This window comes from Rutilus rutilus, assembly GCF_951802725.1.
Source record: "Rutilus rutilus genome assembly, chromosome: 20".
NCBI lineage: Eukaryota > Metazoa > Chordata > Actinopteri > Cypriniformes > Leuciscidae > Rutilus > Rutilus rutilus.
The window spans coordinates 35,577,551-35,600,050 of NC_140225.1; the positions used below are offsets into that span (position 1 = coordinate 35,577,551).

A 22,500-nucleotide genomic window follows, 5' to 3' on the forward strand; every position below is an offset into this window, starting at 1 on the left:
AAGTAACCCTACTAATGTGACCCATCGTTTTATCCTTACAATATTATTTATTTTTATTACGAAATCCCAAAATGGTCATCTCTTGAATGTTGTTAATTTCTTTATTTTATATCCAAACATTTTTATCCACAAGCAAAATTGGCTAACTGCTTTATGTTTTCCTCTTTTTCTTGTTGAATTTAACTCTCGTTTCATCCCTCAGGCCTATAAATATATATATATATATTTAAATGCATTTTTAAATGTATTATAATGAATTATTTAAGAAAAAATATATTAAAATATTCAACCTTGTACTAGGTAAAAAATATGTAAAAAAATCTCATATTATGTATGCAAACCCATCATATATATATATATACACACACCTCATAACATCAGTAACTCAACAGCCCTACCTAGAACGGATTTCCTCAGCGTTTGTAATGTCTGCACAAAGGGCAGCTGTGCAAAGATTTGCCTTTGGAGAAAACTGTTGATTTTATACTCAAAAAAATTTAAGTATCATTAATATTAAAAATTAATATTACCCCAGAATGAATTGCATTGATATCCCACCCCAAAACATACAATAATAACAACGATAAATGCTGACCAATATTTAATTATATTACTTTTTACTGAAAATAGTAGTAAAAAGTATATAGTGAACATATCTACATTTGCATTCAAACAATTAAATAAAGCATTAATTAAATAATTATATTGTATTTACTGACAACAATGAGAAATATTAATAAATTAGTAAAAGAATGAATGAAAGTCACCATCACACAATAAACAAATGCATATACAAGTCAACACATGAAACAAAGCTTTATTCAAACTACAATCATGTATGTAGGCTGAAGGCGCTGAGGTTGTTGCGTGATGTGTTGTGCTTCACAATCTGAGGCAATAAGGGCAGGTGGAGTGATGGAGGGACTCATGGCACCATCTCCAGGATTCAGCTCTGGGCTCCTCATCCTCAGTGCTCACACCAGCCTGCTGACATTTCAGATTCTACAAAATGCACAAACATAACACAAAAGCAGTCATTTTAACCACACAATGTCATATGATTTCAGTATTATTTAGAAGACAAAACCACTTTTTTTCACAAACGCCGCCATCATCTTCCCTTGCAGGTCCTGCTCCACCACAAAAGCTGTGCAGCTAATGCACAGAAATCAAGAATCAGAAAAGTGCTGTAATAGCTCTGTTTGAAATTACAATAATTAGTTATTGTTATTAATTTCTGTGGTATACTCACTCAAAGCCTTTGATGGCAGCATTCAGCTTCATGAGCCACTCTCCACCGGATAAACACACATCTGTTCATCTGACCCTGTAACATCCAGACAAGATTCACATTACCTCTGTGATTTATGAGCTTGTTTTAACTTTTTATCCAACATAAATGTTCCTCAATTTATCAAATAAAATAGATAACTTATGTTTAGTTACTTTATAGATTTGTTCTACATAATAGCACACATTCATCACTCAGATGTCTATTTCATGTTGTGATGTGCTCTTCTGCAATACTTACTGAAGATTTTCCTGTCAGAAGTAAATAGACATTTAAAATAAGCGTCTTTAGGATGTATATGGTTTATGTAAATCCACTTTAGAGACGTAACTTACGTGTCCTTACTGGAGCTCGCCTGTTAGCTAACGTTATACATAATAAAACGTGTTTTTACAGCAAAATCACAACTATACTACACTGTGTAACGTCTTTACACCTTCAACAATTCAACAGTTTACTCTACAGTAGTTCAACACTTGCAATTTTAACACAAGGACCCGTGTTTACTCACATTTGAAAGCACCCGCGTCGCTGATCTCTGCGATGTTTGATAATGACGTATCCTCTCGCGTGGCCTCCTGGGATAGAAAAGTATTCATCTTCGAGCTCTTCAAAATCTGGGTTGAAGCAGTAAGCCATCCGGGAACTTCTCGCCTCCTACTGAGGTTTCGGACATACTACTCCGTTCACGTACTGTTTTCCCCTACTATATAGTAGGAAAGTAGGAATAATCGGACGCACTATAAGTATATGTACGCCCGAATCTCGCGATAATTAGTACGTCACTCTGGTAATTCTCGCCTACTCTTTTATGGATACTAAGGATTCGGACATACTTATTCGCTCGCCTACTGCTTTTTCCATACTATATAGTAGGGAAGTATGCGGTTTCGGACGCAGCCAGTGTGTAAAACGTCGAACAGGGTCTCTGAGGGGCTTTAGCCAGTGTGTAACACACCGAACAGGGTCTCTGAGGTGCTTTAGCCAGTGTGTAACACACCGAACAGGGTCTCTGAGGTGCTTTAGCCAGTGTGTAACACACCGAACAGGGTCTCTGAGGTGCTTTAGCCAGTGTGTAACACATCGAACAGGGTCTCTGAGGTGCTTTAGCCAGTGTGTAACACACCGAACAGGGTCTCTGAGGTGCTTTAGCCAGTGTGTAACACATCGAACAGGGTCTCTGAGGTGCTTTAGCCAGTGTGTAACACGTCGAACAGGGTCTCTGAGGTGGTTTAGCCAGTGTGTAACACACCGAACAGGGTCTCTGAGGTGCTTTAGCCAGTGTGTAACACACCGAACAGGGTCTCTGAGGTGCTTTAGCCAGTGTGTAACACGTCGAACAGGGTCTCTGAGGGGCTTTAGCCAGTGTGTAACACGTCGAACAGGGTCTCTGAGGTGCTTTAGCCAGTGTGTAACACGTCGAACAGGGTCTCTGAGGGGCTTTAGCCAGTGTGTAACACGTCGAACAGGGTCTCTGAGGTGGTTTAGCCAGTGTGTAACACACCGAACAGGGTCTCTGAGGTGCTTTAGCCAGTGTGTAACACACCGAACAGGGTCTCTGAGGTGCTTTAGCCAGTGTGTAACACATCGAACAGGGTCTCTGAGGTGCTTTAGCCAGTGTGTAACACACCGAACAGGGTCTCTGAGGTGCTTTAGCCAGTGTGTAACACATCGAACAGGGTCTCTGAGGGGCTTTAGCCAGTGTGTAACACGCCGAACAGGGTCTCTGAGGTGGTTTAGCCAGTGTGTAACACACCGAACAGGGTCTCTGAGGTGCTTTAGCCAGTGTGTAACACATCGAACAGGGTCTCTGAGGTGCTTTAGCCAGTGTGTAACACGTCGAACAGGGTCTCTGAGGGGCTTTAGCCAGTGTGTAACACACCGAACAGGGTCTCTGAAGTGCTTTAGCCAGTGTGTAACACGTCGAACAGGGTCTCTGAGGTGGTTTAGCCAGTGTGTAACACATCGAACAGGGTCTCTGAGGGGCTTTAGCCAGTGTGTAACACGTCGAACAGGGTCTCTGAGGTGCTTTAGCCAGTGTGTAACACGTCGAACAGGGTCTCTGAGGTGCTTTAGCCAGTGTGTAACACACCGAACAGGGTCTCTGAGGGGCTTTAGCCAGTGTGTAACACACCGAACAGGGTCTCTGAGGTGCTTTAGCCAGTGTGTAACACGTCGAACAGGGTCTCTGAGGTGCTTTAGCCAGTGTGTAACACACCGAACAGGGTCTCTGAGGGGCTTTAGCCAGTGTGTAACACATCGAACAGGGTCTCTGAGGTGCTTTAGCCAGTGTGTAACACGTCGAACAGGGTCTCTGAGGGCTTTAGCCAGTGTGTAACACATCGAACAGGGTCTCTGAGGTGCTTTAGCCAGTGTGTAACACGTCGAACAGGGTCTCTGAGGTGCTTTAGCCAGTGTGTAACACATCGAACAGGGTCTCTGAGGGGCTTTAGCCAGTGTGTAACACGTCGAACAGGGTCTCTGAGGTGCTTTAGCCAGTGTGTAACACGTCGAACAGGGTCTCTGAGGTGCTTTAGCCAGTGTGTAACACACCGAACAGGGTCTCTGAGGGGCTTTAGCCAGTGTGTAACACACCGAACAGGGTCTCTGAGGTGCTTTAGCCAGTGTGTAACACGTCGAACAGGGTCTCTGAGGTGCTTTAGCCAGTGTGTAACACGTCGAACAGGGTCTCTGAGGGGCTTTAGCCAGTGTGTAACACGTCGAACAGGGTCTCTGAGGTGCTTTAGCCAGTGTGTAACACGTCGAACAGGGTCTCTGAGGTGCTTTAGCCAATGTGTAACACATCGAACAGGGTCTCTGAGGGGCTTTAGCCAGTGTGTAACACGTCGAACAGGGTCTCTGAGGTGCTTTAGCCAGTGTGTAACACGTCGAACAGGGTCTCTGAGGGGCTTTAGCCAGTGTGTAACACATCGAACAGGGTCTCTGAGGTGCTTTAGCCAGTGTGTAACACACCGAACAGGGTCTCTGAGGTGCTTTAGCCAGTGTGTAACACGTCGAACAGGGTCTCTGAGGGCTTTAGCCAGTGTGTAACACATCGAACAGGGTCTCTGAGGTGCTTTAGCCAGTGTGTAACACGTCGAACAGGGTCTCTGAGGTGCTTTAGCCAGTGTGTAACACATCAAACAGGGTCTCTGAGGGGCTTTAGCCAGTGTGTAACACGTCAAACAGGGTCTCTGAGGGGCTTTAGCCAGTGTGTAACACATCGAACAGGGTCTCTGAGGTGCTTTAGCCAGTGTGTAACACATCGAACAGGGTCTCTGAGGGCTTTAGCCAGTGTGTAACACGTCGAACAGGGTCTCTGAGGGCTTTAGCCAGTGTGTAACACGTCGAACAGGGTCTCTGAGGGGCTTTAGCCAGTGTGTAACACATCGAACAGGGTCTCTGAGGTGCTTTAGCCAGTGTGTAACACACCGAACAGGGTCTCTGAGGTGCTTTAGCCAGTGTGTAACACGTCGAACAGGGTCTCTGAGGGCTTTAGCCAGTGTGTAACACATCGAACAGGGTCTCTGAGGTGCTTTAGCCAGTGTGTAACACGTCGAACAGGGTCTCTGAGGTGCTTTAGCCAGTGTGTAACACATCAAACAGGGTCTCTGAGGGGCTTTAGCCAGTGTGTAACACGTCAAACAGGGTCTCTGAGGGGCTTTAGCCAGTGTGTAACACATCGAACAGGGTCTCTGAGGTGCTTTAGCCAGTGTGTAACACATCGAACAGGGTCTCTGAGGTGCTTTAGCCAGTGTGTAACACGTCGAACAGGGTCTCTGAGGGCTTTAGCCAGTGTGTAACACATCGAACAGGGTCTCTGAGGTGCTTTAGCCAGTGTGTAACACGTCGAACAGGGTCTCTGAGGTGCTTTAGCCAGTGTGTAACACATCAAACAGGGTCTCTGAGGGGCTTTAGCCAGTGTGTAACACGTCAAACAGGGTCTCTGAGGGGCTTTAGCCAGTGTGTAACACATCGAACAGGGTCTCTGAGGGGCTTTAGCCAGTGTGTAACACATCGAACAGGGTCTCTGAGGTGCTTTAGTCAAACGCCAGTGTGTAACACGTCGAACAGGGTCTCTGAGGTGCTTTAGCCAGTGTGTAACACATCGAACAGGGTCTCTGAGGTGCTTTAGTCAAACGCCAGTGTGTAACACGTCGAACAGGGTCTCTGAGGTGCTTTCGCCAGTGTGTAACACGTCGAACAGGGTCTCTGAGGTGCTTTAGCCAGTGTGTAACACATCGAACAGGGTCTCTGAGGGGCTTTAGCCAGTGGCTGCGTCCGAAACCGCGTACTCAATGAGTAGGTACTTATTTTCAATGAGTACTTACTTAACGAGCGCAAAAAGAGTAGGTACTTTATAGCCAAATCTCGTTGAGTATGAATGCGAACCGGACATCTGCCATGTTGACGTTATCATGTGACCTACGACGCATTATCACACGCGCAACAACTTAAAATATTTGAACGACACGTTTAATTCATCTATCTGTAAATATTGATATTGATTAAACTTGCTCATTTTGAAGAAACTGCTGCCCATTTATTTTGTGAATACATTTAGGGTTGATTAAAGTTAAAGTAACCCTACTAATGTGACCCATCGTTTTATCCTTACAATATTATTTATTTTTATTACGAAATCCCAAAATGGTCATCTCTTGAATGTTGTTAATTTCTTTATTTTATATCCAAACATTTTTATCCACAAGCAAAATTGGCTAACTGCTTTATGTTTTCCTCTTTTTCTTGTTGAATTTAACTCTCGTTTCATCCCTCAGGCCTATAAATATATATATATATATATTTAAATGCATTTTTAAATGTATTATAATGAATTATTTAAGAAAAAATATATTAAAATATTCAACCTTGTACTAGGTAAAAAATATGTAAAAAAATCTCATATTATGTATGCAAACCCATCATATATATATATATACACACACCTCATAACATCAGTAACTCAACAGCCCTACCTAGAACGGATTTCCTCAGCGTTTGTAATGTCTGCACAAAGGGCAGCTGTGCAAAGATTTGCCTTTGGAGAAAACTGTTGATTTTATACTCAAAAAAATTTAAGTATCATTAATATTAAAAATTAATATTACCCCAGAATGAATTGCATTGATATCCCACCCCAAAACATACAATAATAACAACGATAAATGCTGACCAATATTTAATTATATTACTTTTTACTGAAAATAGTAGTAAAAAGTATATAGTGAACATATCTACATTTGCATTCAAACAATTAAATAAAGCATTAATTAAATAATTATATTGTATTTACTGACAACAATGAGAAATATTAATAAATTAGTAAAAGAATGAATGAAAGTCACCATCACACAATAAACAAATGCATATACAAGTCAACACATGAAACAAAGCTTTATTCAAACTACAATCATGTATGTAGGCTGAAGGCGCTGAGGTTGTTGCGTGATGTGTTGTGCTTCACAATCTGAGGCAATAAGGGCAGGTGGAGTGATGGAGGGACTCATGGCACCATCTCCAGGATTCAGCTCTGGGCTCCTCATCCTCAGCACTCACACCAGCCTGCTGACATTTCAGATTCTACAAAATGCACAAACATAACACAAAAGCAGTCATTTTAACCACACAATGTCATATGATTTCAGTATTATTTAGAAGACAAAACCACTTTTTTTCACAAACGCCGCCATCATCTTCCCTTGCAGGTCCTGCTCCACCACAAAAGCTGTGCAGCTAATGCACAGAAATCAAGAATCAGAAAAGTGCTGTAATAGCTCTGTTTGAAATTACAATAATTAGTTATTGTTATTAATTTCTGTGGTATACTCACTCAAAGCCTTTGATGGCAGCATTCAGCTTCATGAGCCACTCTCCACCGGATAAACACACATCTGTTCATCTGACCCTGTAACATCCAGACAAGATTCACATTACCTCTGTGATTTATGAGCTTGTTTTAACTTTTTATCCAACATAAATGTTCCTCAATTTATCAAATAAAATAGATAACTTATGTTTAGTTACTTTATAGATTTGTTCTACATAATAGCACACATTCATCACTCAGATGTCTATTTCATGTTGTGATGTGCTCTTCTGCAATACTTACTGAAGATTTTCCTGTCAGAAGTAAATAGACATTTAAAATAAGCGTCTTTAGGATGTATATGGTTTATGTAAATCCACTTTAGAGACGTAACTTACGTGTCCTTACTGGAGCTCGCCTGTTAGCTAACGTTATACATAATAAAACGTGTTTTTACAGCAAAATCACAACTATACTACACTGTGTAACGTCTTTACACCTTCAACAATTCAACAGTTTACTCTACAGTAGTTCAACACTTGCAATTTTAACACAAGGACCCGTGTTTACTCACATTTGAAAGCACCCGCGTCGCTGATCTCTGCGATGTTTGATAATGACGTATCCTCTCGCGTGGCCTCCTGGGATAGAAAAGTATTCATCTTCGAGCTCTTCAAAATCTGGGTTGAAGCAGTAAGCCATCCGGGAACTTCTCGCCTCCTACTGAGGTTTCGGACATACTACTCCGTTCACGTACTGTTTTCCCCTACTATATAGTAGGAAAGTAGGAATAATCGGACGCACTATAAGTATATGTACGCCCGAATCTCGCGATAATTAGTACGTCACTCTGGTAATTCTCGCCTACTCTTTTATGGATACTAAGGATTCGGACATACTTATTCGCTCGCCTACTGCTTTTTCCATACTATATAGTAGGGAAGTATGCGGTTTCGGACGCAGCCAGTGTGTAAAACGTCGAACAGGGTCTCTGAGGGGCTTTAGCCAGTGTGTAACACACCGAACAGGGTCTCTGAGGTGCTTTAGCCAGTGTGTAACACACCGAACAGGGTCTCTGAGGTGCTTTAGCCAGTGTGTAACACACCGAACAGGGTCTCTGAGGTGCTTTAGCCAGTGTGTAACACATCGAACAGGGTCTCTGAGGTGCTTTAGCCAGTGTGTAACACACCGAACAGGGTCTCTGAGGTGCTTTAGCCAGTGTGTAACACATCGAACAGGGTCTCTGAGGTGCTTTAGCCAGTGTGTAACACGTCGAACAGGGTCTCTGAGGTGGTTTAGCCAGTGTGTAACACACCGAACAGGGTCTCTGAGGTGCTTTAGCCAGTGTGTAACACACCGAACAGGGTCTCTGAGGTGCTTTAGCCAGTGTGTAACACGTCGAACAGGGTCTCTGAGGGGCTTTAGCCAGTGTGTAACACGTCGAACAGGGTCTCTGAGGTGCTTTAGCCAGTGTGTAACACGTCGAACAGGGTCTCTGAGGGGCTTTAGCCAGTGTGTAACACGTCGAACAGGGTCTCTGAGGTGGTTTAGCCAGTGTGTAACACACCGAACAGGGTCTCTGAGGTGCTTTAGCCAGTGTGTAACACACCGAACAGGGTCTCTGAGGTGCTTTAGCCAGTGTGTAACACATCGAACAGGGTCTCTGAGGTGCTTTAGCCAGTGTGTAACACACCGAACAGGGTCTCTGAGGTGCTTTAGCCAGTGTGTAACACATCGAACAGGGTCTCTGAGGGGCTTTAGCCAGTGTGTAACACGCCGAACAGGGTCTCTGAGGTGGTTTAGCCAGTGTGTAACACACCGAACAGGGTCTCTGAGGTGCTTTAGCCAGTGTGTAACACATCGAACAGGGTCTCTGAGGTGCTTTAGCCAGTGTGTAACACGTCGAACAGGGTCTCTGAGGGGCTTTAGCCAGTGTGTAACACACCGAACAGGGTCTCTGAAGTGCTTTAGCCAGTGTGTAACACGTCGAACAGGGTCTCTGAGGTGGTTTAGCCAGTGTGTAACACATCGAACAGGGTCTCTGAGGGGCTTTAGCCAGTGTGTAACACGTCGAACAGGGTCTCTGAGGTGCTTTAGCCAGTGTGTAACACGTCGAACAGGGTCTCTGAGGTGCTTTAGCCAGTGTGTAACACACCGAACAGGGTCTCTGAGGGGCTTTAGCCAGTGTGTAACACACCGAACAGGGTCTCTGAGGTGCTTTAGCCAGTGTGTAACACGTCGAACAGGGTCTCTGAGGTGCTTTAGCCAGTGTGTAACACACCGAACAGGGTCTCTGAGGGGCTTTAGCCAGTGTGTAACACATCGAACAGGGTCTCTGAGGTGCTTTAGCCAGTGTGTAACACGTCGAACAGGGTCTCTGAGGGCTTTAGCCAGTGTGTAACACATCGAACAGGGTCTCTGAGGTGCTTTAGCCAGTGTGTAACACGTCGAACAGGGTCTCTGAGGTGCTTTAGCCAGTGTGTAACACATCGAACAGGGTCTCTGAGGGGCTTTAGCCAGTGTGTAACACGTCGAACAGGGTCTCTGAGGTGCTTTAGCCAGTGTGTAACACGTCGAACAGGGTCTCTGAGGTGCTTTAGCCAGTGTGTAACACACCGAACAGGGTCTCTGAGGGGCTTTAGCCAGTGTGTAACACACCGAACAGGGTCTCTGAGGTGCTTTAGCCAGTGTGTAACACGTCGAACAGGGTCTCTGAGGTGCTTTAGCCAGTGTGTAACACGTCGAACAGGGTCTCTGAGGGGCTTTAGCCAGTGTGTAACACGTCGAACAGGGTCTCTGAGGTGCTTTAGCCAGTGTGTAACACGTCGAACAGGGTCTCTGAGGTGCTTTAGCCAATGTGTAACACATCGAACAGGGTCTCTGAGGGGCTTTAGCCAGTGTGTAACACGTCGAACAGGGTCTCTGAGGTGCTTTAGCCAGTGTGTAACACGTCGAACAGGGTCTCTGAGGGGCTTTAGCCAGTGTGTAACACATCGAACAGGGTCTCTGAGGTGCTTTAGCCAGTGTGTAACACACCGAACAGGGTCTCTGAGGTGCTTTAGCCAGTGTGTAACACGTCGAACAGGGTCTCTGAGGGCTTTAGCCAGTGTGTAACACATCGAACAGGGTCTCTGAGGTGCTTTAGCCAGTGTGTAACACGTCGAACAGGGTCTCTGAGGTGCTTTAGCCAGTGTGTAACACATCAAACAGGGTCTCTGAGGGGCTTTAGCCAGTGTGTAACACGTCAAACAGGGTCTCTGAGGGGCTTTAGCCAGTGTGTAACACATCGAACAGGGTCTCTGAGGTGCTTTAGCCAGTGTGTAACACATCGAACAGGGTCTCTGAGGGCTTTAGCCAGTGTGTAACACGTCGAACAGGGTCTCTGAGGGCTTTAGCCAGTGTGTAACACGTCGAACAGGGTCTCTGAGGGGCTTTAGCCAGTGTGTAACACATCGAACAGGGTCTCTGAGGTGCTTTAGCCAGTGTGTAACACACCGAACAGGGTCTCTGAGGTGCTTTAGCCAGTGTGTAACACGTCGAACAGGGTCTCTGAGGGCTTTAGCCAGTGTGTAACACATCGAACAGGGTCTCTGAGGTGCTTTAGCCAGTGTGTAACACGTCGAACAGGGTCTCTGAGGTGCTTTAGCCAGTGTGTAACACATCAAACAGGGTCTCTGAGGGGCTTTAGCCAGTGTGTAACACGTCAAACAGGGTCTCTGAGGGGCTTTAGCCAGTGTGTAACACATCGAACAGGGTCTCTGAGGTGCTTTAGCCAGTGTGTAACACATCGAACAGGGTCTCTGAGGTGCTTTAGCCAGTGTGTAACACGTCGAACAGGGTCTCTGAGGGCTTTAGCCAGTGTGTAACACATCGAACAGGGTCTCTGAGGTGCTTTAGCCAGTGTGTAACACGTCGAACAGGGTCTCTGAGGTGCTTTAGCCAGTGTGTAACACATCAAACAGGGTCTCTGAGGGGCTTTAGCCAGTGTGTAACACGTCAAACAGGGTCTCTGAGGGGCTTTAGCCAGTGTGTAACACATCGAACAGGGTCTCTGAGGGGCTTTAGCCAGTGTGTAACACATCGAACAGGGTCTCTGAGGTGCTTTAGTCAAACGCCAGTGTGTAACACGTCGAACAGGGTCTCTGAGGTGCTTTAGCCAGTGTGTAACACATCGAACAGGGTCTCTGAGGTGCTTTAGTCAAACGCCAGTGTGTAACACGTCGAACAGGGTCTCTGAGGTGCTTTCGCCAGTGTGTAACACGTCGAACAGGGTCTCTGAGGTGCTTTAGCCAGTGTGTAACACATCGAACAGGGTCTCTGAGGGGCTTTAGCCAGTGGCTGCGTCCGAAACCGCGTACTCAATGAGTAGGTACTTATTTTCAATGAGTACTTACTTAACGAGCGCAAAAAGAGTAGGTACTTTATAGCCAAATCTCGTTGAGTATGAATGCGAACCGGACATCTGCCATGTTGACGTTATCATGTGACCTACGACGCATTATCACACGCGCAACAACTTAAAATATTTGAACGACACGTTTAATTCATCTATCTGTAAATATTGATATTGATTAAACTTGCTCATTTTGAAGAAACTGCTGCCCATTTATTTTGTGAATACATTTAGGGTTGATTAAAGTTAAAGTAACCCTACTAATGTGACCCATCGTTTTATCCTTACAATATTATTTATTTTTATTACGAAATCCCAAAATGGTCATCTCTTGAATGTTGTTAATTTCTTTATTTTATATCCAAACATTTTTATCCACAAGCAAAATTGGCTAACTGCTTTATGTTTTCCTCTTTTTCTTGTTGAATTTAACTCTCGTTTCATCCCTCAGGCCTATAAATATATATATATATATATTTAAATGCATTTTTAAATGTATTATAATGAATTATTTAAGAAAAAATATATTAAAATATTCAACCTTGTACTAGGTAAAAAATATGTAAAAAAATCTCATATTATGTATGCAAACCCATCATATATATATATATACACACACCTCATAACATCAGTAACTCAACAGCCCTACCTAGAACGGATTTCCTCAGCGTTTGTAATGTCTGCACAAAGGGCAGCTGTGCAAAGATTTGCCTTTGGAGAAAACTGTTGATTTTATACTCAAAAAAATTTAAGTATCATTAATATTAAAAATTAATATTACCCCAGAATGAATTGCATTGATATCCCACCCCAAAACATACAATAATAACAACGATAAATGCTGACCAATATTTAATTATATTACTTTTTACTGAAAATAGTAGTAAAAAGTATATAGTGAACATATCTACATTTGCATTCAAACAATTAAATAAAGCATTAATTAAATAATTATATTGTATTTACTGACAACAATGAGAAATATTAATAAATTAGTAAAAGAATGAATGAAAGTCACCATCACACAATAAACAAATGCATATACAAGTCAACACATGAAACAAAGCTTTATTCAAACTACAATCATGTATGTAGGCTGAAGGCGCTGAGGTTGTTGCGTGATGTGTTGTGCTTCACAATCTGAGGCAATAAGGGCAGGTGGAGTGATGGAGGGACTCATGGCACCATCTCCAGGATTCAGCTCTGGGCTCCTCATCCTCAGCACTCACACCAGCCTGCTGACATTTCAGATTCTACAAAATGCACAAACATAACACAAAAGCAGTCATTTTAACCACACAATGTCATATGATTTCAGTATTATTTAGAAGACAAAACCACTTTTTTTCACAAACGCCGCCATCATCTTCCCTTGCAGGTCCTGCTCCACCACAAAAGCTGTGCAGCTAATGCACAGAAATCAAGAATCAGAAAAGTGCTGTAATAGCTCTGTTTGAAATTACAATAATTAGTTATTGTTATTAATTTCTGTGGTATACTCACTCAAAGCCTTTGATGGCAGCATTCAGCTTCATGAGCCACTCTCCACCGGATAAACACACATCTGTTCATCTGACCCTGTAACATCCAGACAAGATTCACATTACCTCTGTGATTTATGAGCTTGTTTTAACTTTTTATCCAACATAAATGTTCCTCAATTTATCAAATAAAATAGATAACTTATGTTTAGTTACTTTATAGATTTGTTCTACATAATAGCACACATTCATCACTCAGATGTCTATTTCATGTTGTGATGTGCTCTTCTGCAATACTTACTGAAGATTTTCCTGTCAGAAGTAAATAGACATTTAAAATAAGCGTCTTTAGGATGTATATGGTTTATGTAAATCCACTTTAGAGACGTAACTTACGTGTCCTTACTGGAGCTCGCCTGTTAGCTAACGTTATACATAATAAAACGTGTTTTTACAGCAAAATCACAACTATACTACACTGTGTAACGTCTTTACACCTTCAACAATTCAACAGTTTACTCTACAGTAGTTCAACACTTGCAATTTTAACACAAGGACCCGTGTTTACTCACATTTGAAAGCACCCGCGTCGCTGATCTCTGCGATGTTTGATAATGACGTATCCTCTCGCGTGGCCTCCTGGGATAGAAAAGTATTCATCTTCGAGCTCTTCAAAATCTGGGTTGAAGCAGTAAGCCATCCGGGAACTTCTCGCCTCCTACTGAGGTTTCGGACATACTACTCCGTTCACGTACTGTTTTCCCCTACTATATAGTAGGAAAGTAGGAATAATCGGACGCACTATAAGTATATGTACGCCCGAATCTCGCGATAATTAGTACGTCACTCTGGTAATTCTCGCCTACTCTTTTATGGATACTAAGGATTCGGACATACTTATTCGCTCGCCTACTGCTTTTTCCATACTATATAGTAGGGAAGTATGCGGTTTCGGACGCAGCCAGTGTGTAAAACGTCGAACAGGGTCTCTGAGGGGCTTTAGCCAGTGTGTAACACACCGAACAGGGTCTCTGAGGTGCTTTAGCCAGTGTGTAACACACCGAACAGGGTCTCTGAGGTGCTTTAGCCAGTGTGTAACACACCGAACAGGGTCTCTGAGGTGCTTTAGCCAGTGTGTAACACATCGAACAGGGTCTCTGAGGTGCTTTAGCCAGTGTGTAACACACCGAACAGGGTCTCTGAGGTGCTTTAGCCAGTGTGTAACACATCGAACAGGGTCTCTGAGGTGCTTTAGCCAGTGTGTAACACGTCGAACAGGGTCTCTGAGGTGGTTTAGCCAGTGTGTAACACACCGAACAGGGTCTCTGAGGTGCTTTAGCCAGTGTGTAACACACCGAACAGGGTCTCTGAGGTGCTTTAGCCAGTGTGTAACACGTCGAACAGGGTCTCTGAGGGGCTTTAGCCAGTGTGTAACACGTCGAACAGGGTCTCTGAGGTGCTTTAGCCAGTGTGTAACACGTCGAACAGGGTCTCTGAGGGGCTTTAGCCAGTGTGTAACACGTCGAACAGGGTCTCTGAGGTGGTTTAGCCAGTGTGTAACACACCGAACAGGGTCTCTGAGGTGCTTTAGCCAGTGTGTAACACACCGAACAGGGTCTCTGAGGTGCTTTAGCCAGTGTGTAACACATCGAACAGGGTCTCTGAGGTGCTTTAGCCAGTGTGTAACACACCGAACAGGGTCTCTGAGGTGCTTTAGCCAGTGTGTAACACATCGAACAGGGTCTCTGAGGGGCTTTAGCCAGTGTGTAACACGCCGAACAGGGTCTCTGAGGTGGTTTAGCCAGTGTGTAACACACCGAACAGGGTCTCTGAGGTGCTTTAGCCAGTGTGTAACACATCGAACAGGGTCTCTGAGGTGCTTTAGCCAGTGTGTAACACGTCGAACAGGGTCTCTGAGGGGCTTTAGCCAGTGTGTAACACACCGAACAGGGTCTCTGAGGGGCTTTAGCCAGTGTGTAACACACCGAACAGGGTCTCTGAGGGGCTTTAGCCAGTGTGTAACACGCCGAACAGGGTCTCTGAGGGGCTTTAGCCAGTGTGTAACACGTCGAACAGGGTCTCTGAGGGGCTTTAGCCAGTGTGTAACACACCGAACAGGGTCTCTGAGGGGTTTTAGCCAGTGTGTAACACACCGAACAGGGTCTCTGAGGTGCTTTAGCCAGTGTGTAACACGTCGAACAGGGTCTCTGAGGTGGTTTAGCCAGTGTGTAACACATCGAACAGGGTCTCTGAGGTGCTTTAGCCAGTGTGTAACACATCGAACAGGGTCTCTGAGGTGCTTTAGCCAGTGTGTAACACACCGAACAGGGTCTCTGAGGTGCTTTAGCCAGTGTGTAACACATCGAACAGGGTCTCTGAGGTGCTTTAGCCAGTGTGTAACACATCGAACAGGGTCTCTGAGGTGGTTTAGCCAGTGTGTAACACATCGAACAGGGTCTCTGAGGTGCTTTAGCCAGTGTGTAACACACCGAACAGGGTCTATGAGGTGCTTTAGCCAGTGTGTAACACATCGAACAGGGTCTCTGAGGTGCTTTAGCCAGTGTGTAACACACCGAACAGGGTCTCTGAGGTGCTTTAGCCAGTGTGTAACACATCGAACAGGGTCTCTGAGGTGCTTTAGCCAGTGTGTAACACACCGAACAGGGTCTCTGAGGGGCTTTAGCCAGTGTGTAACACACCGAACAGGGTCTCTGAGGTGCTTTAGCCAGTGTGTAACACGTCGAACAGGGTCTCTGAGGGGCTTTAGCCAGTGTGTAACACGTCGAACAGGGTCTGAGGTGCTTTAGCCAGTGTGTAACACGTCGAACAGGGTCTCTGAGGTGCTTTAGCCAGTGTGTAACACACCGAACAGGGTCTCTGAGGTGCTTTAGCCAGTGTGTAACACATCGAACAGGGTCTCTGAGGGGCTTTAGCCAGTGTGTAACACGTCGAACAGGGTCTCTGAGGGGCTTTAGCCAGTGTGTAACACGTCGAACAGGGTCTCTGAGGGGCTTTAGCCAGTGTGTAACACGTCGAACAGGGTCTCTGAGGGGCTTTAGCCAGTGTGTAACACGTCGAACAGGGTCTCTGAGGTGCTTTAGCCAGTGTGTAACACGTCGAACAGGGTCTCTGAGGGGCTTTAGCCAGTGTGTAACACGTCGAACAGGGTCTCTGAGGGGCTTTAGCCAGTGTGTAACACATCGAACAGGGTCTCTGAGGTGCTTTAGCCAGTGTGTAACACGTCGAACAGGGTCTCTGAGGTGCTTTAGCCAGTGTGTAACACACCGAACAGGGTCTCTGAGGTGGTTTAGCCAGTGTGTAACACACCGAACAGGGTCTCTGAGGTGCTTTAGCCAGTGTGTAACACGTCGAACAGGGTCTCTGAGGTGGTTTAGCCAGTGTGTAACACACCGAACAGGGTCTCTGAGGTGCTTTAGCCAGTGTGTAACACGTCGAACAGGGTCTCTGAGGGGCTTTAGCCAGTGTGTAACACTTCGAACAGGGTCTCTGAGGTGGTTTAGCCAGTGTGTAACACACCGAACAGGGTCTCTGAGGTGCTTTAGCCAGTGTGTAACACACCGAACAGGGTCTCTGAGGTGCTTTAGCCAGTGTGTAACACGTCGAACAGGGTCTCTGAGGAGCTTTAGCCAGTGTGTGTGTGTGTGTGTGTGTGAGAGAGAGAGAGTGTGTGTGTGTGTGAGTGAGTGAGTGAGTGAGTGTGAGTGTGTGTGAGTGAGTGAGTGAGTGAGTGTGTGTGTGTGTGTGTGTGTGTGTGAGTGAGTGAGTGTGAGTTGTAACAGTTCTAGGTTGAATTCTCTGTTACTAGTGCTTTTTTAAATGATTTCGTTCTGTCTTTTGAAGTTTAAGATGGTATGTTACAGAGTGTGTGTGAGTGTGTGAGAGAGAGATGCAGCATCTGAGTGTGAGATTTAGCTTGTGTGTGTGTGTGTGTGTGTGTGTGTGTGTGTGTGTGTGTGTGTGTGTGAGTGAGTGTGTGTGATGACAAGTGCTGTGCTATTTCTTCAGGGCTGTAAAGTGATATGTGAGAGGCATGATCGCACATCCAGACTTTCACACTGAATGTTGTCAAGATGAACATGAATAAGGTGGTAATATCCTGAATCAACATCTGAACATATCAGACATTTATTCATCCGTTATTTCCCGGTTATTTGAGTGTTTCTGCATCGCCGGACAGACTGACAGTGTTTGCGTTGTTCGGAGTCACACGGCTGATCCTGTTTTAGCTTCATGTAGAACTATTTTCACTAGCGGAGCAAAGATAGACTAAATATCTGTCCATGTATATAAATCAATCATGAGATCATATTCAGATTTCTGGCCTGCTGTGTTAGACATGAGCAGAACTGCTCTCTGAGTTACAGTGATGCTGAGTATCAGTGAGTGTTGCAGGATTGAAGCTTTGAGCTGTCGTTGAGGTGTGTGTCAGTGGGAGTGTGTGCAGATGTTAATGCAGGGCCAGAAAGTGTGTATTCACTGCGCGGAGTGTGTGCATTTCTCCTCATGTGAAGCGTTGGGATGAAGAGATGCTGAGGCTTCGGTGTCGAGTTCGTCTCTGCTGATCCTGCAGTGTTTTATTGATGACGATCTCCAGTGGCCCATCAGATCTGCAGCAAACCCTCTTTATGTGTGTGTGTGTGTGTGTGTGTGTGTCTGTGTGAGAGAGAGAGAGATGCAGCCTCTGAGTGTGAGATTTAGCCTGTGTGTGTGTGTGTGTGTGTGTGTGTGTGTGTGTGTGTGTGTGTGTGTGTGAGAGAGAGAGAGAGATGCAGCCTCTGAGTGTGAGATTTAGCCTGTGTGTGTGTGTGTGTGTGTGTGTGTGTGTGAGAGAGAGAGATGCAGCCTCTGAGTGTGAGATTTAGCTTGTGTGTGTGTGTGTGTGTGTGTGTGTGTGTAAGGGCTAATCCTTTTCCAACTTTCTTTAGCCCGTTGAGGTTAGCAGAGGAGTCTCTCCCGATTCACATGTCCACAAAGCACGCACGGAGATGCAGTCATAACAAAGCCGCGATTTATTGATTACAATCTCCGGTTTACTTTCAAGCAAAAATATTAAATTAAACTTTACAAACAAAACAAATATTGCTGTGAGCATCAATACCATAGCATGCGATTAAAGAAAACTGTTGCTCTCAACCCTCTAACCTGTCTACCAAACAATTGTAATCCACATTTAAGACCTGCACATTCGCGCCGTAATGACGTGTCAAGGAGGAGGAGCAAGTCCATTCACGTGAACAGGTTAGTCCAAAAATTTAACATAAAAGAAAAATATAAAATGAGTGAATTAAACAATTTTGAATAATCTCAATTTTAGTAGTGCACAAAAATTCTAAATATGGCTCCTACATCCTGGCCCCTAATTGTTAATGCCAAAAGCAGAACAATTACTAAGCATAATAATTTGAACGGAGCCAAAACACACATCTAATACAAGTCTTGCCATATTTTCGAAATACCAAATCAAATGTCAATTCATATTGCATTTATCAAAACAATTATATTGCATTCCATTTATCAATGTCAATACATTGTCATATTTAACTTCCTTCTCTCTTTTTTATATCATCCTCATGAAACCCCCCCACAGTCTATGCCATACATGCATTTAATGCACAATCCATAGGGAAGGAGATGAAGAGTCCAAGGGGTGTAAATGTGGTGCGAAATATGAGAAGTCCATGTATGTGCACATTTTTGAGTGTATATGTGGTGCGAAATTGAAAAGTCCATGTATGTAAAGATATGAACTGGTGTGTGTGAGCACGCATGGCTATGTACAGGTTTGTCAGGATATGTGAAAGCGTGCATATTGAACAGACTATAGAATGCTGACATTGCATTGTCAGACTCTTAAGCTGATTCTTCAGCTTCCAGGAGCAAGCAGAGTTTGGTGATGGGTCTTTGTAGAACAGCAGATCTAGTCTTCAGTATGACACTGCGGACAAGACCCTTAGGCCCTGGCAGGGTCTTCATCACACGACCAAGGGGCCACGAGTTCCTTGGTGCTGTTTGGTCTACTATGACTACTATGTCATTTACCTTGAAGTTTCTCTTGGTATTGACCCATTTTTGCCGTTGCTGCATCAATGAAAGATATTCAGTGGTCCATCGTTGCCAGAAAAGGTCTGCAAGGTATTGGACCTGTTTCCATCGCTTTCTAGCATACAAGTCATCCTTATTGAAGAGTCCAGGTGGCAAGAGAGGTTTGGATTTCAACTGCAGAAGGTGATTTGGTGTTAGGGGTTCAAGTGGCTTCTAATTCCTTCTGTGCACACACAAAATTGGTGCCACGATCAGACCTGATGGTCAGTATTGGTCCTCTCCGACATAAAAACCGTCGAATAGCATTGATACAAGAGTTTGTGTCAAGTGTGCTGGCTACTTCAAGATGAATGGCTCGGCTCACCATGCAGGTAAATATCACTCCCCATCTCTTCACATGAGAGCGACCTCTTGACTTCTATAGGTCCAAAGTAGTCAATACCTACATGTGAGAAAGGTGGTAGGTCAGGAGCGACACGTTCCTCAGGTAGGTCAGCCATTTTTTGTTCTCCAATTTTAGCCTGCATTCGTCTGCAAAAGACACAAGCTTTTATTATCTTTCTCGCAGAGGAATTGGCGGATGGTAGCCAGAACCTCTGACTCAATCTTGAGAGCATGTGATTTCTTCCTGAGTGTCCAACCTTTTGATGAATATCACGCAGGATCAGTTTGGATATGTGCGAGTCTTTGGGAAGGATAATTGGGTTCTTTAGACTCACTGGCATGGCTGCTTTGCTTAGCCTTCCTCCAATCCTCAAAATGCCCTCATCAATGATTGGATCCAGTTTGTATATGGAGCTATTTGATTTGATGGGTTTGTCTTCTTTCAAGAGTGTAATCTCAGAGTCAAAGTAGCGCTGTTGTTCATAGCTAATGATGGACTTCTCAGCTTCGTCCAGATCCTCTGGAGTTAATCCTTGTCGCTCAACTTTCCACTTGGAATCTATAATAATACCTTTATCTTTCTGATTTCGAAGCATCAAGAGTCTTTTGAGCCTTAGCCACCATGCAATAGCTCTTAATAGTTTCCTCCATGAAGAATAATATTCAATTATTCTGGTAGTTGCATTGTTCTGCAGGTTCAAGCAATTCACAGAGATCTCCCTTTTTACTTCCGTATCATTTGGTGAGATGTAACAGAGATCTTCTGGTACCTCAGGCCATTCAGATTTCTCCTTTGACAGGAAGTGAGGACCGTTCAGCCATCTGGTGGAATTTAGGAGGGCTTCTATCTGTAGACCACGTGAGCTGTCATCTGCCGGGTTGTCTCCAGAACATACATGCCTCCACTGATGTACTTGCGAGAGGTTATGTATCACTGCAACTCTGTTGGCAACATAAGTATGAAATCGTTTTGTTTGATTATGGATGTACTTCAGTACTACCGTACTGTCTGTCCAGAAAGTAGAATCATCCAGTTCCATGTGAAGTTCCTTTTGCAACATTCTGTCCACCTTCACAGCCAGGGTCGCAGCTGCAAGCTCAAGTCTAGGAACGGTCATCCGTTTCAGTGGGACTACTCTGGCTTTTCCCAGTACAAAGGTAACGTGAACATTTTTGATACTGTTAGTAAGTTTGAGGTAACTCACCGTCCCATATCCAAGCTCACTCGCGTCACAGAAGTGATGTAATTCGGCTGTCTTTACAACACCAAAATTTTCAGGCTTCATGCACCTGTCCACTTCAAATCTGCTCAGCTGGTCTAACTCTGTAAGCCATCTTTGCCATGGTCTCATCATTTCATCTGAGATTATTTCATCCCACCCATATTTCTCATGGCAGAGCCTTTGCAGGATTTGCTTAGCCTTGAGAACAAACGGGGAAAGGAAACCTAGTGGGTCATAGATAGAATTGACTACAGAAAGGATTGTTCGCCTTGTAGGAGCTCTATTTATAACTGCTACCCGGAAAGTAAAGACATCCTTTTGGATGTTCCACTGGATTCCGAGTGCCCTCTCAAGAGGAGGTTTTTCTCTGTCCAAGTCCAGTTGTTTCACAAAAGGGGCTCTGCAACTTTCTGGAATAGTCTCAAGGACTTCAAAACTGTTGCTTACCCATTTACTCAAAGTAAATCCTCCTAGGGTGCATACTTCCCTGAGGTCTTTAGTGAGCTTGATTGCTTCTTCCACAGAAGCCACAGATTTGAGACAATCATCGACGTAGAAACTATGATTAATTGTGTCAATGACTTGTGAGCTGTATCGTTCAGAATTATCAATTCCTGTTTGCTTTAAGGCAAAATTGGCAATGCTGGGAGATGATACTGCACCAAAGAGATGAACATTCATCCTATAAACTTCCAGTGGCTGGTTAACATCCCCTTGTGGCCACCACAGGAATCGAAGAAAGTCACGATGATGATTTTGAACTCGTACCTGATAGTACATTGCTTCGATATCTGCCATTATTGAAATTCGTTCCTTCCTGAATCTAAGCAGCACACCAAGAAGTGGGTTGGTCAGGTCAGGACCTTGGAGAAGTTCGGAGTTAAGAGCTTTGCCTTTGTATGAAGATGAACAATCAAAAACAACTCTAAGCTTTCCTTTTTTCTTGTGGTACACCCCATGATGTGGTATATACCATATATGACCATCATTCCTTTGGAGTTGTTCTTGTGGCACCTTTTCTGCGTATCCCTTCCTCAGCACATCCTCCATGAACACACTATACTCATTTGCATAAGCAGGATCCTTCTTGAATCTCTTAGCAAGGTTAAGTGTACGTTGTGCTGTCACTTCATAGTTGTTGGGCAAGGTTGCATCTTTATCACGAAGCGGTAGAGGTAAGTGATAATGCCCATTTTTGAGTTCCACTGAAGTCGTTGCTATATTCATGAATATTTTGTCTTCAGCTGACATTTCTCTTTTCTCCTCATAATCCTTTTCGGGAAAGTCATGATTATATTGCCTGATAAGCAGATCCTGAAGATTTTCTATAGAGATGCGATTGGCCATCACTGACGTTAATCCAACTTCATCCATAGAGGGACAAGAATTGAGTGGGCCATTAACCACCCACCCTAGCACAGTCTTGACCGCATATGGTCCATTTCCTTGACTGTTCACTATTCTCCACGGTTCCATAGCTTTTGGAACATTAATTCCAATCAAGATTTCAATGTCAGCGTTGATTCTTTTCAGTTCGATTTCTTTCAAATAAGGCCATTTTTCAAGATCATGGTGAGTGAGTAGGTTCTCTTTTGATACAGGGATCTTGGGTTGAGTGTATACTTTAGGCAGATCTATGTATCCACCTCCATCAATACTACCTACTTCTAGTCCTGTGAGCTCATAACTCTTAACAGGTCTCTCCTGCCCCATTGTTCTCAGAAGAATTTCAGTTCTGCGTCCTTTGGCATTCAGTTGATTCATGAGGTTCTCAGTGCAGAACGTTGCTGAACTGCCTGGATCAAGAAAGGCGTAGGTTTTAATGATCTTGCTGCCTTTGGCAACTTTAATCTGGA

At 44.2% G+C, this 22,500-nt stretch overlaps 1 protein-coding gene and 3 long non-coding RNA genes across 6 annotated transcripts in view; all 4 read right to left on the reverse strand.

Moving 5' to 3' along the window:
* Positions 1 to 634: 634 nt before the first annotated feature.
* Positions 635 to 1,957, reverse strand: LOC311279583. Its single transcript, XR_014625572.1, has 3 exons — positions 1,803 to 1,957; positions 1,253 to 1,327; positions 635 to 1,155 (listed from the first exon to the last, which is right to left on the reverse strand). It is a non-coding gene; the product is annotated as an uncharacterized lncRNA (long non-coding RNA).
* A 4,549-nt stretch (positions 1,958 to 6,506) lies between these two features.
* On the reverse strand, positions 6,507 to 7,829 carry LOC311280049. Of its 2 annotated transcripts, none has more exons than XR_014625624.1 (3): positions 7,675 to 7,829; positions 7,125 to 7,199; positions 6,507 to 6,874 (listed from the first exon to the last, which is right to left on the reverse strand). It is a non-coding gene; the product is annotated as an uncharacterized lncRNA (long non-coding RNA). The 2 variants fall into 2 exon arrangements; XR_014625625.1 differs by having other exon boundaries at positions 6,507 to 7,027.
* A 4,549-nt stretch (positions 7,830 to 12,378) lies between these two features.
* On the reverse strand, positions 12,379 to 13,701 carry LOC311280132. 2 transcript variants are annotated; one of them, XR_014625642.1, is made up of 3 exons: positions 13,547 to 13,701; positions 12,997 to 13,071; positions 12,379 to 12,746 (listed from the first exon to the last, which is right to left on the reverse strand). It is a non-coding gene; the product is annotated as an uncharacterized lncRNA (long non-coding RNA). The 2 variants fall into 2 exon arrangements; XR_014625643.1 differs by having other exon boundaries at positions 12,379 to 12,899.
* Positions 13,702 to 17,885: 4,184 nt separating this feature from the next.
* Positions 17,886 to 22,500, reverse strand: part of LOC311279574 (uncharacterized protein) — a 6,142-nt gene continuing 1,527 nt past the window's right edge. The window contains exon 2 of the mRNA XM_084391164.1: positions 17,886 to 22,500. This exon is cut by the window's right edge and continues 1,069 nt beyond it. Coding sequence (XP_084247290.1) covers positions 19,379 to 22,500 — 3,122 coding nt within the window. The 3' untranslated portion in view covers positions 17,886 to 19,378.